The sequence below is a fragment of the Oratosquilla oratoria genome, chromosome 26 (assembly GCF_046742065.1).
Source record: "Oratosquilla oratoria isolate Oo_2021 chromosome 26, ASM4674206v1, whole genome shotgun sequence".
Lineage (NCBI taxonomy): Eukaryota > Metazoa > Arthropoda > Malacostraca > Stomatopoda > Squillidae > Oratosquilla > Oratosquilla oratoria.
The window spans coordinates 46,787,600-46,807,669 of NC_134802.1; the positions used below are offsets into that span (position 1 = coordinate 46,787,600).

Genomic DNA, 20,070 nt, shown 5'->3' on the forward strand with positions numbered 1-20,070 from the left:
CCCTCTTCCACTCTTCCTATCTCGCGGTATCCACTCATTAACACACTTGCTCCATCGCTCATCAGCCGTTCGCACCAACTTACCTGCCCAATTCCACTTCCTCTCTTTTACCGCCTCCACAACATCTTTCACTCTAGTCTGCTCTCTCACCCAACTTGCTCTCTTTCGGTCTTTCAGCGTTATTCCCATCATTGATCTCTCCGTTATCCTCTGTGCTGTCCTTAGTTTTGTTTCCATTGCCTTCGTTAGTTTCCAAGTCTCACACACGAAGATTTTTGCTGGTAGAACTGCATTGCTTGCAAACTTTACGTTTCAAACATAAAGATCGAGAGCCTCTCAAGATTTTATTATACTTACCAAACACTTTCCAACCAATTGTAATGCGTCTTTTTATTTCAATATCATGATCTTTCGTCACTTTCACCATCTGGCCTAAATAATTATACTCCTCAACTTCTTCAAGACTCTCACCATCAATTGCAATCTCTTTACTTTGAACTTTCGTGTTGAACATTACTTTGTTTTTACTTTTATTCATTTTTAAACCTACTTTGAGACTTTCTTTGTTTAGACCACTCAGCATATCTTGCAAGTCTTCTGCTCTTTCTGAAACAAGAATAATGTCATCCGCAAGTCTTAGGTGGTTCAACTATTCGCCATTAATCTTTAAACCTTTCTTTTCCTAACTCAATCTTTTGAAAATATCTTCCAAGCAAGCTGTAAACAGTTTGGGTGAAATTGTATAGCCTTACCGTACTCCTTTCTCGATCTTGATATTTTCTGTATCTTCATGTAGTCGAATTATAGCGGTACCTTTTGGTATAAATCTTTTCTAAAACTCTTACGATCTGTTCGTTTGTACCCTGCTTGCGTAGCGAGTTTAGTATTGCTATTTTCATCTACCGAGTCAAAGGCCTTCTCGTAATCTGCAAAAGCTAAACACAGAGGTATATTGTATTCTGTCGTTTTCTCGATTAGTTGGTTTATCGCCTGCAAGTGGTTTAGAGTCAAATATCCGCTCCTAAAGCCTGCCTGTTCTCTCGGTTGGTTTCCATCTAAAAATTGACTTAGTCTATTTGTAAGGATCTTGGAGAATACTTTTATACATTTGATAGCAAGGTAATTGGTCGATGGTTACTAAGGTCCTTCTGGTCTCCTTTTTTATGAAGCAAAATCACTATAGTATTGCACCACGCATGAGGAATGCTTTCTTAACGTAAGCACTGGGTGTACAACTGAGCTAATTCAATATGAACTAATTTATCCGCGTCTTTCAATAGATCTATTGATATACCATCTTCCCCAGGTGCTTTTCCTCGTTTCATAGTTTTTAGAGCAAATTCTACTTCTTCCTTTGTAATCTCTGGTACACAACTAATGTCTACACATGAATTTACTGACTCAACTACGGTGTTCGACGAGTAAAGCTGTTGGTAAAATTCTTCTTCTCTTTTTACCATTTTGTCCCTGCATTTAATGATTTCTCCACTTCTATCTTTCAATCATATCATTTGCTGTCTTCCTAAAGCAGCAAAAACAATACCTATCACTATATACAGAAACAATATACATGATATTGTACCGGGTACAAGAAATGAAAATCAAATAGTGGGAAGTACACTGTAATCACTGATACCACTGACAACTAATGCGTGTGAATACAAAGAGAGCTGGCTCCCAACTGACACCAAGCTGCCAATTGGGCGCGAAAAAACGTGCATCGCATTTGCTATATCCAATATAATTACAATTATATACAATCATTACACATAATTACAATAAATATGCAACTATTATAGCCGGCTATAGTCCAGCGCTGCAATTTAAATCTTTTCTGAACGTTCACAATAAAAAAAAAATCACTGTAATCACTGATACCACTGACAACTAATGCGTGTGAATACAAAGAGAGCTGGCTCCCAACTAACGCCAAGCTGCCAATTGGGCGCGAAAAAACGTGCATTGCATTTGCGATATCCAATATAATTACAATTATACACAATGATTACACATAATTACAATAGATAATAAAACAACAAACAACAAAACATATGGCAATTTTATAAAGAGGGGGAAACATATAATTCCCCAAATAAGCAACACACAAGTACAATGTACAATAATAATGGTATGATATACAACATACCATGCTAACACAATATAGTACCAACATCCAACATCAACATTCTCTCCATTAAATCTCAACAATGATATTTGTGAATTGTAGTACATCATATCTAGTTAGTATTAGTGACCATGTCTTGACGTGGTGTATTGTTTATAGTTATTATCATGTAGTTGGGTAGATATATATGAATGGTCAATGAAATATCTGGTAAGAGACTTTTGGCATATTGGTTGGATGACGCGATCGTGGCGTCATGCTTATTCATGCTGTTTGGGGGTGATTTGGGGAATATACAGGTCAGCAAATATTGGCAGTGTTGTTTAGGGTAATTATGAGTTGAAAGGCGCCAGTGGCTGTCGATATCCTGTTGGAGGTTTGTGGATCACGTGTCATAGTAATGTTTATAACCGAACATGTGTGGAAAACAATTTTCCAACAACCTGGAGAGAAACTATCACTCTCCCTGCCACCGAAACCAGGAAACGGAGTGTCTATCTGGTTTAGATTTTTATCTTTTTGCTGGGTGTCCTCTCTTATTAGCATCGCAAGCAACGGACAAACCGAAAAGACGGCTTCCACCCCGTTGCCTACAATAAAAATGTAGCTCAAATCACCTGAAGACAATCAGACCCCATAAACACCCATAGGATTTCTTCCATCAACGTTAATGATACTTGAGATAGAACTACTACAATTTATACATGACTGGAGACAACCCTCCCACCTTCCCATTTAGAATATGCCCCTCACACACACACACACACACACACACACACACACACACACACACACACACACACACACACACACACACACACACACACACACACACACACACACACACACACACGCCCGGCCGCACACACACACACACAAACACACACACACACACACACACACACACGCCCGCCCGCCCACACACAAAAAAAAAAAAAAATCGTCTCCATCTGCAGGGCAACCATAAAGGGACGACAATCTATACCTGGACTGGCTCGAAAAAGTTTCTCAATCAACTCAAAACGTGTATCATCTATCTTTTTTTATAAGGAGGCCTGACAACGGGCAACTATAAACAAGCGACATAAATTATCCCCACGAAAATAATAATAATTGTTGCCTCGATTTTCAATAAGTAGAAAGCCCACAGCCCCACAGTAGTTGGCAACTGTCCTCAGGCACTCCCACTGACCTCTCTGTGAAGAAACTTTGGGCTGTTGTCTGTACTGTATTGATGTTTGGTTATATGTCATCGGCTGAAAATACTAGTAGGGGAGTATTCATCGGTTATCATCTCTTCCTATGTAAAAACGTGTTAGAAATATAGCTTAAGTTGTTAGACTTAGGGCTGCACCTCCTGATGAAAAAGGGTGGAGTGGTTTTGAAAATGAACAGCTCTGTTTTTATCTTCCAAAAACCAGCGGAAATAGGTACCCGTTATTTGTCCCTCCTAAACGCACACAACACAGACAACAGTCCTAAGTCTTTTCCCACAGAGACCTTTCAGTGCCCGAGAGTCGTTGCTGGTTGGTTTGGGTCAACTCGAACTACCAATTATCATCGGGTTTGGACCACAGAAAGATAGTGAATTACTCCAGTAATAAATTGAACGAAAAATGTCGATACAACTACTGCAAATCGACAACAGAATACTTATACAACAAGGTGACATGACACTGCAATGCAGGTGGATGAATAAAATTTTGAACGCTGTTCAAGAACCCGTTTCTCTAGTTGCAAACTGGATTAACAGGTCGACCGCGAATCTGCCCCTCAATGTCTTGCGTGCCTTGAGGGGTGAATAATTTTCGTCCACCCACGAGGAAGTCCAAGCATATAATGAAGATGAGAAGGCGCTGGTAACTTCATTCTTGCTCGGACAAACAGAGGGCATACACCAGGTCTCTTGTCACCATGTGCAGATCGTTGATTGCTGCCACCACACTTTTGCTCCTCTTCGTAGGATGTCACCAAGGATTTGCATACAAAGGTACGTTTTTTTAGACATTTAAGTATTTTAGCAGATGCGCGTTCTTTTCTCTCCTCAGATGTAAAAAATCGTGAGACGAAGCTAAAGTGAATCACTGAAATTGTATTTCACCATGAAAAAATCAAACCCCCTTTCGTACCAATTTTATTTTGGAGATTTGTTATTTCTATAACCGGGCGATATCGGTAATCTATTTGATATATCATGTGAAAAGGCGGAGGAAATAAAGGTGAAACCGACAAAGAAGTCTTGGATGTGGTTCGAAAACAGGAGATCGGATGGAGGTGAGGATGTTGCCGTGTTTTGAAGACAAACTGTTCCCTCTGACGTGCATGTCACACCGACAACAGTCTATCGGGAGGCTCAAGAACTGTTATTGCGAAACTCACATAACAGATTCATATTAAGCAATCTATTAGTTTCTTAGGTTTAGGCTAACCGAAGGGAAAATATTAAAGTCAGTCCCTCCGAACAAACAATAATAGAAATCAGTGGCTTGGAACACTGCCATTTTTTTTTTTTTTGTACTCTGACGAGCTTGACTGGATCTCTGCCTTGCCGCATGCACATTTACCTCTTGCGAGCTGGTTTACTGATGCACGTATGCCTACTTCATCTCTGATGGATTTTTATCAAGTTGATCTAGATCATTCCTTATTCAGAAACGGCTTGGCTCGGCTGCCCATCATGCCATAGTGTATTTTGGACAACCACCATTTCTAAGGTGAACTTTAGGGTAGATTCCAGTCCGGGGGGGGTATCATCTCTTCTTCCACAAAGGCTTGACCAGCCTTCGCCCAGACACATAGGGTATGTCTAGGTATATGGATAGTTTGTGCATGTAGAAGTAAGGTGTTAGATAGCTTTCCATAAACAGAATCTTAACAATATCTTGCTTTTTTCTCCAAAGGCTGTCCTCAGGGTTATACCCTGATTGATGAATATTGCCTCAGCGTGTCCGATTACTACCTGAAGGTAAACAGAACATACACCTACGCAGAAGCTCAGTTGCTGTGCCAGAAATCCCTTCCGACGTTGACAAGCCAAAGGTGGGACAAATTCTGTTTTGAACACATTTTTTTTGTTCATTTCTGAATTGTCTAAAATCCGTGTGACTGGGGGTAGATTTTGTGCTGAATTCAAATTAGTATTTTTTTTTTATCTAGCGTGGTTTTTAAATATGGTAATGAAATTGCACATTTGTATTATTCGTTCATAAATAAGCCCCAGTGCCTTTAATGTCCTCTTCAAAAGAAAAAAATGTATGGTTTTAGGCCTCATGAACATCAATATGAAAACAGAATATATATATATATATATATATATATATATATATATATATATATATATATATATATATATATCGGCCATCCTGAGTCCACTGCTGAACCAAGGCCTAATTCATAGCATTTCATGAATCACACGACCGCGCAATCCTCCGCCACGTTACTCCTGCAAACTTCCCGATATCATCTCTCCACCTTCTGTCTGGTCTCTTTCTTCCACGCTACCTATCTCACGACGTGCACTCAGTATCACACTTGCTCCATAGCTCATCAGTCGTTCGAACCAACTTACCTGCCCAATTCCACTTCCTCTCTTTTACTGCTTCTACAATATCTTTCACTCTAGTCTGCTCTCTCACCCAACATGCTCTCTTTCGGTCTCTCAGCGTTATTCCTACCATTGGTCTCTCCATTCTTCTCTGTGCATCCTTAGTTTTGTTTCCATTGCTTCGTTAGTTTCCAAGTCTCACACCCGTAGATTATTGTTGGTAGAATGCATTGATTGCAAACTTTACGTTTCAAACATAAGGGTCGAGAGCCTCTCAAGATTTTATTATACTTACCAAACACTTTCCAACCAATTGTAATGCGTCTTTTTATTTCATTATCATGATCTTTCGTCACTTTCAACATCTGCTCTAAATAATTATACTCCTCAACTTTTTCAAGACTCTCACCATCAATTAAAATCTCTTTACTTTGAACTTTCGTGTTGAACATTACTTTGTTTTTACTTTTATTAATTTTTAAACCTACTTTGAGACTTTCTTTGTTTAGATCACTCAGCATATCTTGCAAGTCTTCTGCTCTTTCTGAAATAAGAATAATGTCATCCGCAAGTCTTAGGAGGTTCAAGTATTTGCCATTAATCTTTAAACCTTTCTTTTCTCAACTCAATCTTTTGAAGATATCTCCCAAACAAGCTGTAAATAGTTTGGGTGAATTTGTATTGCCTTGCCCTACTCCTTTCTCGATCTTGATCTTTTCTGTATCTTTATTTAGTCGAATTATAACGGTACCTTTCGCACAATTTTTTTCTTAAACTTTTACGATCTGTTCGTTTGTACCCTGTTTCCGTAGCGAGTTTAGTATTGCTATTTTCATCTACCGAGTCAAAGGCCTTCTCGTAATCTACAAAAGTTTAACACAGAGGTATATTGTATTCTGTCGTTTTCTCGATTAATTTGTTTATCGCCCGCAAATAGTCTAGGGTTGAATATCCACTCCTAAAGCCTGCCTGTTCTCTCGGTTGGTTTCCATCTAAAACTTGACTTAATCTATTTGTAAGGATCTTGGAGAATACTTTATATACATTTGATAGCAAGGTCGATGGTTACTAAGGTCCTTCTGGTCTCCTTTTTTATGAAGCAAAATCACTATAGCATTGCACCACGCATGAGGAACGCTTTCTTGACGTAAGCACTGGGTGTACAACTGAGCTAATTCAATATGAACCAATTTACCTGCGTCTTTTAATAAATCTATCGATATACCATCTTCCCCAGGTGCTTTTCCTAGTTTCGTAGTTTTTAGAGCAAATTCTACTTCTTCCTTTGCAATTTATGGTATACTACTAACGTCTACACATGAATTTACTGACTCAACTATGGTGTTCGATGAGTAAAACTCTTGGTAAAAATCTTCTACTCTTTTTACCATTTTGTCCCTGCATTTAATGATTTCTCCACTTCTATCTTTCAAAAATATCATTTGTTGTCTTCCTAAAGCATGTTTGCGCTCGGTCACTTTAATACTTTTACCTTTCCGAATAGTTTCCTCTGTTCCATTCATGTTTCTCTTTATTTTCTCTAATCTCTGCCTTTTGTTGATAAGCTTGTTTAGTTCTGCTCTTTCTATTTCGTCTCTCCTGCTTTTAATCTGTATGGTCCTTCTTTTAATTAGGTCATTTGTAGCTTTGGAGTATTTGTTTTCTCTAATGTTTTCTGTACTTCCTACTTTCTCTACAGATTCCCTAATGATATTCACTAAATTCAAATTAATATCTACCACGCTGTCCTCGTTAGTTCCTAGAGCTTCGAATCTATTTTTAATTTCTAACTGAAATTTCTTATTATCCTTAACCTTTGCAAGTCTCATTTTCTTTCTTAAAATTAGTTTATTTTTCTCAGCTCTGAAATTGAACTTAGCTGTGCAACCTACCATTCTATGGTCACTACCTATGTTGACTTTATATATCACCGTAACATTGCTAACGCTTTTGCTCTCATCTTCTAATATGAAGTCTATTTCGTTCTTTGTTGTTCCATTTGGACCTCTCCACGTCCATTTACGGCCTACACGCTTTCGGAAGAAAGTGTTCATTATCCTCATATTGTACTTCTCTACAAAATAGACTAGATCTTTCTTAAAAAAATCTGTACGATATGGGTGACCCTGCAGAGATTTTCTCTCTATCGACATAGCTTTTGTAGTCATTAAGATTCTCAAGCCTATCCACCACGTCAAGGTGTCAACTCTCGGATAGGTGTGGGGGAAAAGAATACTGCCACCAAGTTTTCCCACTTGGATCGTAAGAGGCGAGAAGAAAGGGACGGGGAGAGGGACTAGGCATCCTTCTCCCTGTAGCCCCACGGGGCACACATCCTAAAGACAAAAGTGAAGGCATAAGGGGTGCTGGCGGGCCTCGGGCCAGCACCCTAAGGTTTGGGTCTTTTAATGTGCGTGGATGTGGTACAGATGAGAGTAAAAGGGAAGAGATAGGTAGTATGTTTGTGAGAAGAAAGTTGGATGTGTTGGCTTTGAGTGAAACTAAGTTGAAAGGGAAGGGTGAGTGTATGTTTGGGAGTGTAAGTGGGAGGTTATCAGGAGTGAAGAGAGGGCGAGGGAGGGAAGGGGTGGCTATTCTAGTAAGTGAGGAGATAGGTAAAGGGGTAGTGGAGTGGAAGGAGGTTTCCTCAAGGATAATGTGGATGAAGGTGAAACTGGGAAAGGAGATGTGGGTCTTTGTAAGTGCATATGGGCCGGGCAGTGAGAAGAGCAGGGAAGAAAGGGAGGCCTTTTGGATAGATTTAAATGAGTGCATGGAGGGTTTGGGAAGAGGTGTCAATGTAATGGTACTGGGAGACCTTAATGCTAGAGTGGGAGATGGTCCAATCGATGGAGTGGTTGGGAAGTGTGGAGTTCCAGGAAAGAATCGTAGTGGAGAGTTGATGGTGGAAATGTGTCTAGAAAGAGAGTTGATGATAGCAAATACAGTGTTTCGGAAGAAAGTCAAGCATAAGTACACATGGGAGAGGGTGGTGGAGGGAAGGGTGGTAGATAGAGCGCTAATGGATTATGTAGTGGTAAATAGGATTATGATAGGAAGAGTTAAGGATGTACATGTGCTAAGGGGAGAGGGTGGGGGAATATCAGATCATTTTTTGGTGGAAGGTAAGTTGAGAGTGGAGGATAGATGGAGAAGGAGGAAAGGGACAAAAGGTAGGGAGGTTCTTAGAGTGAACTCCTTGAATGAAAAGGAAAAGGAGAAGGAGTACGAAAAGAAGCTGAAGGAGGAGTGGGAGGGAGTAAAGGATAGAGCAGAGATGGGTGTGGAGGAGGAATGGGGATGGTTCAAGGAGGGAGTCTTAAAGTGTGCAAGGATGGTGTGTGGAACAAGAAGGACAGGGGGAAATAGAAGAAAGGGTAGTGAATGGTGGGATGAGGAAACAAAGAAGGTTGTAGAAGAGAAGAAGCGAGCATTCACAGATTGGTTACAAAAGAGGACAGGGGAGTCATATGAGACGTACAAAGAAAAGAAAAGAGAAGTAAAGCAAAAGGTAAAGGAGGCAAAGAGGAGAGCAGATGTGAAATGGGGTAGGAGTATGACAGAAAATTTTGAAAGTAATAAAAAGATGTTTTGGAAAGAAATTAAGAGAGGAAGAGGAGGCGAATCAAGTAGGGAAGAAAAGGTAAAAGGTACAGATGGAGAGTTGATAATGGAAGAGATGGCAGTGAGGGGAAGATGGGCAGAATATTTTAGGGAGTTGCTGAATGTGAAGGAGGATAGGGAAGGAAAGATAGCTGCAGTGGGAAATACGAAAAAAATGAAAGTGATGAGTGAGGAGAATGGAGGAGAAATAAGGAAGGATGAGGTGAAGGCAGTTGTAAAGATGATGAAAGCAGGTAAGGCACCTGGTCTGGATGGATGTCATGCAGAATGTCTGAAAAAGGGAGGTTCAGTGATGGACTGGTTGGTGAGATTATTTAATGTTTGCTGGAGAGAGGGTAGAGTACCGGAGGACTGGAGTAGTGCCTGTATAGTTCCTCTTTACAAGGGAAAAGGGGACAAGTGTGAATGTAGTAATTTCAGAGGGATTAGCCTGTTGAGTGTAGTAGGGAAGGCTTATGGGAGAATCTTAATTGAGAGGATTAGGAGAGGAACAGAAGGAGTAATTGGTGAGGAACAGTGTGGATTTAGGACGGGTAGAGGTTGTGTAGATCAGATCTTTGTGGTAAGACAGATATGTGAGAAAGCTATAGGAAAGGGGAAGGATGTTTTTTGGGCTTTCATGGATCTGGAAAAGGCTTATGATAGGGTAGACAGAAAGGCACTGTGGGAGGTTATGCAGATTTATGGGATAGGAGGAAAGCTTTTGGGAGCTGTCAAGAGTTTTTATGTGAGTAGTAGAGCATGTGTTAGGATTGGAAATGGAGAGAGTGAGTGGTTTGAAGTAAAGGTGGGACTTCGTCAAGGATGCGTTATGTCGCCCTGGCTGTTCAACTTATACATGGATGGGGTGGTGCGAGAGGTGAATGCTAGGGTAGTGAGTCAGGGATTGGAGATGGTTAAAGAAAATGGAGAAAAGTGGGAGGTGAGCCAGCTGTTGTTTGCGGACGACACTGCGCTTGTGGCAGGGTCAGAGGAGGGATTGAGGAAGCTGGTGGCAGAGTTTGGGAGAGTATGTGATAGAAGAAAGCTAAAGATAAATGTGGGTAAAAGTAAGGTGATGAGATGTACAAGGGGTGAAAGTGGCAGTAGACTGGAAGTGAACATTAAGGGAGAGCGACTGGAGGAAGTGGATAGTTTTAGATACTTGGGTGCAAGTGTAGCAGGAAAAGGTGGAGTGAAGGTGGAGGTAGAATGTAGATTGAGAGAAGCGAGTAAATGCCTTGGTGGTTTAAAGAGTGTAATGAGAAATAGACATTTAGGAATGGATGCGAAGAGGAGACTGTATGAAGGAGTGATTGTGCCAACAGCACTGTATGGGGCAGAAACGTGGAACATAAGAGAAGAAGAGAGAAGGAGTTTGAATGTGTTTGAGATGAGGTGTCTGAGAAGTATGGTGGGGGTTACTAGGCTAGATAGAGTGAGAAATGAGGAGGTGAGGAGGAGAACAGGGGTGAAAAAGGATTTGGGAGAGAGGGTTGATGAAAGAATATTAGGATGGTTTGGACACATGGAAAGAATGAGTGAAGAAAGACTAGTAAAAGAGGTATGGAAGGCAGATGTGGAGGGAGTGAACATGAGGGGACGTCCTAGGATGAGGTGGATGTATGGGGTGAAGGGGGCTTTGGGGAAGAGGGGAATGTCTGTTGAGGAAGGAAGGGAGAGGACGGAAGACAGAGGTGAGTGGAGAATGGTTGTATATGGATGATGTTGTGACTGCATGAGGAGGAATGGGCGGGGGGGTGGGGGAGGTAGTATGTGTGAGTAAATTTTGACGCAGCCCGAAGGGATTTCTCCCCGTCCTCCCTTTATATGCAAAGGGGGACGGAGAGGGGGGGTCGCCGATTAAATGAAGCGGCCTTGCTGTGGATGTACTGTGTCTTGCGACACTGCTTCTGACCCAGGGCGGTGGGCAGGGTTCAGGGATGACCCGTCATCCAGATGGTGCTCAGATGAGAGGAAGGGTGGGAGGGGTGTGGAGTGTATTTAGGGATGAAATGGGTGGGAGTGTTTTTATGCCTTTCCCTTTGTGGCTACCTCCCTTGGAAGGGGGAAAAAGCCTTGGTATATGTATGTATGTATATATATAAATTTCTGGAGAAGATTCTAGCTCTTCAACCATGAACCTAGACATCTGGATTGTCACTTAGATGAATCGTTGACGAGATAATTCAAATAAATTTTATTTAGAAAATGTGGCTCAATTGATCAATTTACAAGAAATATTGGATCCATATATTTTACTTGGACTAACTGTAGTACCTTGTAACCAGACCAACCGTCGATCAATACATATACATTTTAAAACATGATATTTGAGTATGCTGGACGACGGATAATTGATTCTTAAAATTTATTTGAATTACAAAGGATTACAAAGGATTACAAAGGAGGAGCATGCAGACAGGAGACCTTTTGGTCCATAACTAGGTCGGATGCGAAAAAATTATAATAATGAATAAATAAACAAATAAATGAATAAATAAATAAATAGATAAATAAAAATGATAATATAAATTATAATAAATAAGATAAATAGATACGTAAATCTAAATAACAACCAAACAGGTAATTAATAGATAATAATAAATTGGCGATTAAATTCAACTTGTAAAAATACATGCACTTATTTTCCTTGAGAGAAAATCTTTGATTAGTAATGTATATATACATTTTTCCTTTGACAGAAAAAACACACGAGTCACCTGGTGTTACTTCTTTCTTATGTGCCATCAATTTCTTTACCATACAACAAAATCTATATCACAATACTCTTATTCATAAAAAAAAAAAAAAAAAACCTTGCCGTGGGAGTGAGATGGGATGGTAAATTTACACTGAAGATGAAGTAAAACGAGTTTATCTAACTCTTATTCCCCATGGCTTCACCTAGTGACTGGACGGCGAACCTTGTCGAACTCGACGACAACGAAAAGCTGGAGGCTCTCAGCAGACACATTTTCGAAGATTTTCCAGGTAAGTTTCTAGTACTTCCGTTAAATTTTCATTTATTTATTCTTTTTAGATACATGATTTTGCTCGTATTGTATGTCCTCATCTCTATTTGGTACATGTCACCTCGGCACATGTTCCCTCAGCCTTGGAAAATCCCCTACGACACAAAGGGCCAAACGTCTGACGAAGGCTCGGTAGGTTGGAGAGGCTGCGAGTTGGAAGGATCTTTAAAACAACTTTTGCTCTTGTTCTTTTGCAGAGCTTATGTCTGGCCTCGTTTACTGGGTGGGTGGCGAGTATGTGAACGGCGCCTGGAGGTGGGTGGATGGATCAAAGATCAACCTCAGATCCCACATGTGAGTAGTGTCGATGGAACAGATTAAAACAGATTGATTAGAACAGATGATCAGCCCATCAACACGAAGTCATGTTCACTGCCATATAATTGTCTCTCGTTAGTCTGAACAAAAATCTGTAAATATAGTGGGAATACCACAAGTTCCTAAATGGTACTAACTTTTTTCATGTCACATATTCTTGAAAATCCGGAGTCTTCCTCTAGACAAAATATATTCAAGTGACTTTGATGTTCGTAACTCATAGCTTACCATTTCTAAAAGTGTTCTGAAACTCTACTTTTCTTCCAGCTTCGTTCCTGGTGAGCCCCGGATCAATAAAATCAACAGGACTGTATATATTGTTCCGGCTGATAAGCTCAACAAACGCTTTTATGCCATAACCAACGAAAAGACGGATATTTTGCCCTCTTATGTTTGCGAAGCTAAAGATGACTAGTACTTTGGGTGTTCAGAGCTTCATTTTTTTTCCTCCTGTAGTCGAGAGGCCAAACGCAGAATATGGGATCCAATATATTTGACGTTTCGCCCAGCAGGGCTTCTTCTGAAGAAGCCCTGCTGGGTGAAACTTCAAATATATTGGATCCCATACTCTGCGTTTGGCCTCTCTCCTACAGTGCTGATTGCAGTCGTTGCTGCTTTTACTCATTTTTATCTCCTCATCTCAGAGCAGTTGTTCCCGGCTTGGAGGGGTGGGGGTTAAAGGCCAATGAACAATAAATCTTAATTCACAATTTACGGTGAATGAAGCGCTCATCAGGTTGAACAAGGTCGTCTACTCTCAAGTTCAATGTATTTTTTGCCTAGTTTTACATTGCACTTGCTGTTATTGTATTATATGTTGATTAAGTTAATCAACTTCTTGGAAATGTTACACTCCTTAAGTATGTGCCACGGTGAAGTCCTATGGATACTGTCATAGGCCTGTTTGTAGTCTACATAGAGTTAGTAAAGGTTTATATTGTATTCCCAATATTTCTTTAGGGTTGACCTAATAGTAAATATATGTTCTGCAGTGGAATCTTGTTCGTAATCTTTTGGTAAATGTCTTGTACAATGTATTTAGTATGACTATTACTCTATATTAAGAACATAGTTTTTTTTTTTACTTTTTTATTGTAAGCAGTAATAATATTTGCCATTACCCACTTACTAGTTTTTTATTCTTGTTTCCAAATCAAAGATACAAGTTCTGAATTTTTATTGTTTTTCAATAAGTTTACAGCTAGTTTTACCTCACATCTATCTCTTTTCATGTCTCCAGCCCGTTGGCTCCAATAAAGATAGAGTTATACAAACGCTGAGATGAATACCCAAGAGACCATCTAGAGCCAATCAAATGCCTTGAACACCCATAGCTCTTCTTCCATAAACGTAAATGACACTTGAAAAAGACCTATGTTTTACACATAACCATCCCATGACCTGAGATAACCCTCCCACCTGCCCTTGTAGTGCACCCACACACAAACACACCATTGGAATGCTTTACCTACACAACCCCTCGTACAACCCTCCTACTTTTCCATTTGCCCCCTTAACAACAACTATCACACATGATTTTAGATGATAAAACACCAATACCCTATTATTCGCCCATAGTATTACACATCAATACTAACACAGATAGGAATACTATACCCCATATACATTCAGTTTTAACTAGGGAAATTAACACAAAGAATATCAAATATCTGGCGGCGATAGGGTAATGTGGATAGAAACGCTGTTGAGCTGTCGGCAGTAATAACATTACATATGCATCTTATATGCTTATGGTGGCCTATAAGTGATCGACGACGACAGTGCTCCGGTGAACTGCGATGAGGTGAGTGAGGATTGTAGGTGATACTGAGGTCTTTGGCGCTGATGCCAGCGGAGTTGATTGTGGAGCCCAATTCTTGATCAGCATATCCCTCCACATTCCGGGCAAGTCATCTCTGGATAAATATGCGATACTTGTGAGACCAATGACGAGTACCTGCAAGTCGTAGTTCTGCAAGATGGACGTCAAAGAGAATAATCTCCTTGTCACCCATTTCCAAAACTCGAAGAAAAATTTACCTCCATCTGGCGGGGCAACCTCAAGGGTACTACACTCCGTACCCGAACTGGGTGAAAGGATGTTTCCCTATCAGCTTGTGCCGTGTATCATCTACCTTTATTATATAAGTAGACCTGGCAACCGGCGACTGCTTCCCTCCCACTAATGTTATAAATAGGTGACATGAATTGTCCCACACTAATGATAATAACTATTACCTCGATTTTCAATAAGTGGTTGGCAACTGTCCTTAGGCTCACCCATAGATTTCTCTGTGAAGAAAGTTTGGATTCCTGTCTGTACTATACTGATGTTTGGATACGCGTCCGCGTCATTGGCTAAAAATAGTAGCAGGAAAGTAGTCACTGGTTATTAACACTTCATATGTGAAAAAGTGTAAGAAATATAGCTTAAGTTGATAGAGATATATTCTGGGTCCAGTCTGGAGACAGTGTGTCAGCCCCTCCTGATGTAAGTAAGAGGGCTGACGGGTTTTGAAAATGAACAATTCCGTTTTTATCTTCCAAAAACCAACGCAAACAGGTACCTGTTATTTGTCCCTCCTAAACTAACACAACACAGACAACAGTCCTAAGTCTTTTCCCACAGAGACCTATCAGTGTCCAAGAACCGTTGCTGGTTGGTTTGGGGCTGCGGGTATCCATCCAATGAAACTTGAAGTACCAATTATCATCGGGTTTGGATCACAGATAGAAAGTGCATTACTCCAGTAATAAATGGAAGGAAAAAAGACAATAAAATACTTATAAAAACAAGGTGACTGTGATAATGGTGGATGGAAAAAATCTGAACGCTGTCCAAGAACCCGTTTATCTAGTTGTAAACTACATCAACAGGTCGACCTTGAGTTGGCTCTTCATTGCCTTGTATGCCTAAAGGTAGAATTATCTTAGTCTGTCCTTGAGGATGTCCAAATATATAAGGAGGATGAGACAGTGCTAGTAACTTCATTCATATCCGAACAACCGGAGGACTCACAACAGGTCTCTTGTCACCATGTGCAGATCGTTGATTGCTGTCACCACACTTTTGCTCCTCTTCGTAGGATGTCACCAAGGATTTGCATATAAAGGTGCGTTCTTTTAGACAGTTAGATATTTTAGTAGATGCGCGTTCTTTTATTTCCTTGGCAGAAAAAATCGTAAGATGAAACTAAAGTGAATCACTGAAATTACATTTTCCCATGAAGGATTCAAATCCCTTTTGTACCAAAGTTATTTTTGGGGTTTTACTGTTGCTATCACCAGGCGATATTGGTAACCTACTAAATGTCTTGAGTGAAAATTGGAGGAAATGCACTTAAGACCGATAGAGAAGTTTTGAGTCTGGTTAGGAGGCCGGGGGTCGGATGAAGGCGAGGATGTGGACCAACGATGGTTACCTGCAAATGAGAATATTCTCCTTAGTGCCCACCTTCGAAACCCGTTATTATCCTCACCTACATGTGGAAGTACAAACCACAAGAGCTTACATCGCCTCCAGCCCAGTATCAACACATCTCTATCAAGTTTGTATTTTCTCCACTTTCACATAAAGAGAGTTAGCATCCAGTGGCTACGCCCCTCATTCTACTGCAATCTGATTGTAAAGAAGTACTATACTGACAACAGTCTACTGGGAGGTTCTAGAACCCCTTACCAGCTGTTACTGCAAAACCCACAAGAGGTCCATACTATGCATTTGAGTTCCTCAGGCTTAGGCTAACCGGAGAGAAAATATTAAAGTCAGTCCTTCCGAATGAACACTGCCAAGGTCAATTGTTTTTTGTACCGTGACTAGCTTGACTGGATCTCTGCTTTCCCACACGCACATATAGTTCTTGCGAGTACTTTCACTGATTCACGTATGTATACCTCATACCTGATGGATTTTTTATCAATCTCATCTAGATCATTCCTTTTGCTGCGACTTGACTTGGCTGCCCATCATGCCATAGTTTATTTTGGACAACCACCACCTCTAAGGTGAACCTTAGGGTAGACCCCAGGCCATGTGGTATTGTCTTTACTTCCACAAAAGCCTGAACAGCCTTCACCCAGACATAACAGGATATGTCTAGGTATAAGGATAGTTTGTGCATGTAGAAGTAAGATGTTGGATAGCTTTCCATAAAGAGAATCTTAACAATTTCTTGCTTCTTTCTCCAAAGACTGTCCTCAGGGTTATACCCTGCTTGAAGAATATTGCCTCAGCGTGTCTGACGACTATCTGAAAGTAAACAAAACGTACACTTACGCAGAAGCTCAGTCACTGTGTCAGAAATCCCTTCCGACGTCGACAAGCCAAAGGTGGGACAGGTTCTGTTTTGAACACATTTTTTTTCTTCTAATTTTTTAAATTTCTATGCAATCAAATACACTGGTCAACAAGGCATATCAGTTCAAATGTTCTATTTAAAATACGTGTGCCTGGTGATTTTTTTTTTACGTTGAAATCAAATTCATGTTAAAAAAAATTCTATCAAGCGTGCTTTTTAAGTGACGACAATGAAATTTTACACTTGTATTATTTGTTCGCAAATAATGCCCATGATGCCCTTAAAATTATCTTAAAAATAAAGAAATATTTATTCTAGGCCTCACTAACAAAACGAAAACAAACTACCTTTTGTTTCTGGAGATTCTAGCTCTTCTACCTAGAACCTAGAAGTCTGGAGTGACCCTTTGATAAATTGTTGATGAGATCATTAAAATATATTTGCTTTAGAAAATGTAGCTCATTTGATCAGTTTACATGAAATATTGGATCCATATATTTTACTTGGACTAATTGTAGCACCTTATTACCAGACCCACCGTCATTCAATGCATATACATCTTAAAGCATGAGACTTATTGATCCACTGTTGGAGAATGAGATAAGATGGACAGAAAATATGTATATTTCGACCACTATCTGTGGTTCTCTTCATTGTGCTGAAGAGGAGCACAGATATTGTTCGAAATATACATATTTTCTCTCCATCTTATCTCATTCTCCGAGAGTGGGTCAATAAATCTCATTTTACAAATGTGCTATTACATTATACCTTCCTAATTTTAAAACATGACATTTGAGTATGCTGGACGACTGAAATTAATACTTAAAAATCATTTGAATTTAACTTGTAAAAATACATGTATTTATTTTCCTTGAGATAAAATCTTTGATAAGTAATGTATATCTACATTTTCTTTGATAAAAAAGATAATTAGGAGTCACTTAGTGTCACTTTTTCCTGATGTGCCAACAAATTCCTCCCCACATTACGGGTATCCATCAGCAGGAATATCTTAAGTTCACATGCACACTTTACCTGGGTGATAGGCGACCCACATAAAAAAAAGCGGCTTGCTGCAACTGAATTATGACGAGTTGATTTAATTTTTATCCCCTCTGGCTTCACCTAGTGACTGGACGGCGAACCTTGTCGTACTTGACGACAACGAAAAGTTAGAAGCTATCGACAGACACATTTTCAAAGATCTTCCAGGTAAGATTCTACATATTTCGTTTATTTACTTATCTACTACTTTTAGAATCATTATTGATATATTTTTGTACGTTCTCGTCTTTATTTAGTACACGTCACTTTGGTGCCTGCATGATATAAATCAGATTCAGCCGGCGAAGAACCCCTAAGACACAAAAGGCCAAAGGTCTGATGAGAGGTTGGTAGGTTGGAGAGGCTGGGAGTTGGAGGGATCTTAAAAAAAAAAAAAAAAAAAAAATTACTTTTGTTCTTTTGCAGAGCGTATGTCTCGCCTCGCTTACTGGGTGGGTGGCGAGTATGTGAACGGTGTCTGGAAGTGGGTGGATGGATCAAAGATCAACCTCTGGTCCAACATGTGAGTAGTATCGATGGAACAGATTAAAACAGATTGATCAGAACAGATGATCAGCCCATCAACACGAAGTCATGTTCACTGCCATATAATTGTCTCTTATTAGTCTGAACAAAATCTGTAAATATAAGGTAGTCATCATAGCGAGGGGGTCAATTAAGGGATTAAGTGGGAGTGCCTCGCTCCTCCCTCATCCTTGAAAATCCGAAGAGTCATAATTTAGGTGAATATATTGAAGAGACTTTTTGATGTCCGTAAACAGGTCTTACCCTTTCTAAAGGTTTACTGAAACTCTGCTTTTCTTCCAGCTTCCTTCCCAATGAACCCGAAATAAATGGAACTAACAGAGCTGTATATATTGTTCCGGCTGACCAGCAGTACAAACGCTATTATGCCATATTCCGTGCAAAGACTAGTCTTTTGCCATCTTATATTTGCGAAGCCAAAGAGGAATAGTACTTTGGGTGTTCAGAGCTCCAGATATTTTTTCCTCCTTCTCCCAGGTGCAATTGACCCCATCTTGGTTCTCATAGATCCTGCATTTGCAGAATCTTGTTTCTTATAATCATGGAGATCACTTCAACGCTGATATTATCTGGCATCCACTAAAACAACTCATTATTGATGTGCAGACCCTCTTAGAAGCTGTTATAAACCCAATTCTCTCTAAGACTTCTGGGTGGGAAACGGTGTTCTGAGAGATTAGGTAAGGTGGACAGTAAATGGAGAACAACAGTATGATAAATGGAGGATAAGATCACTGGGGCTCGCTGGCTTTGTCATTGATGTGGTCTTTTATAACATGTACACATATTACAAAAATAGAATAAAATGTGAAAATCATGTATTGAGTGTCTTAAAACCAAAATCAATGAAACCAGTTATATTTACTGAAAAAAATAAGACGAACAAGAACACAATTATGTGTAGGTGGTAAAATATGAACTACCACGACTGTTATTGATATAGAATATTGAATATCATTTACGTTCATCTATTGAGAACGGAATGTGTGTAATTTTATTTATCGTTGATCTAGACTCAGTGGTTCCTAAACTGTGGGTAAATTACCCCCTGGGGTGGAGGTAACAAATTTTCGGGGGTAATGGAAGGGTGATAAAAAAAAAATAGAAATAAAATTAAATTAAAATAAATCAAGAAAACATTGCGGCAGCTGGCATTAGGATTAAGGTTAACTTAGTATGTATAGTTGTAAAACTAAAAAAAAAAGTTTGGGAACCACTGATTATTCTAGAGAAAGTCGAGGACTTCTTAGGTCCTTAATACTCATTTCTTCCGCCATTTAAATTTTTCTTATAATTCTTTCCTCATGTTCGTGGCCTCTCCTTCTCTTCCTATCTGTAACAATGACCAAAACAAAAAGACAAGAAAAAAAAAAAAAAAAAAAGACACGGAGATGGAAGAGATGGACACAAGAACAGGTAAGAGAGGAGACGACGACGACGATTTACGAGCAGCAAAATATGCAAGTGTGAGACGATGAGGTGTATGCTTCTCGATGCGCAGCAACAGGGCGTGTCGATCTCCGAAAAAAAAGGATCTCTGGGAATTTCTCAGAA

The 20,070-nt window shown here is 39.8% G+C and overlaps 2 protein-coding genes across 2 annotated transcripts; both read left to right on the forward strand.

Annotated features, from left to right (window-relative positions):
• The first annotated feature begins 3,962 nt into the window (after window positions 1-3,962).
• On the forward strand, window positions 3,963-13,125 carry LOC143039525 (uncharacterized). Its single transcript, XM_076209685.1, has 5 exons — window positions 3,963-4,115; window positions 5,026-5,164; window positions 12,184-12,266; window positions 12,505-12,601; window positions 12,893-13,125. Exons 1-5 carry the CDS (start codon window positions 4,040-4,042, stop codon window positions 13,038-13,040), a joined length of 543 nt encoding a protein of 180 aa, XP_076065800.1. The 5' UTR covers window positions 3,963-4,039; the 3' UTR covers window positions 13,041-13,125.
• A 2,466-nt stretch (window positions 13,126-15,591) lies between these two features.
• On the forward strand, window positions 15,592-19,349 carry LOC143039217 (uncharacterized). The gene is made up of 5 exons (XM_076209083.1): window positions 15,592-15,738; window positions 16,816-16,954; window positions 18,056-18,138; window positions 18,397-18,493; window positions 18,799-19,349. The coding sequence occupies exons 1-5, from the start codon at window positions 15,663-15,665 to the stop codon at window positions 18,944-18,946; spliced, it is 543 nt and encodes a 180-aa protein (XP_076065198.1). The 5' UTR covers window positions 15,592-15,662; the 3' UTR covers window positions 18,947-19,349.
• Window positions 19,350-20,070: the final 721 nt, after the last annotated feature.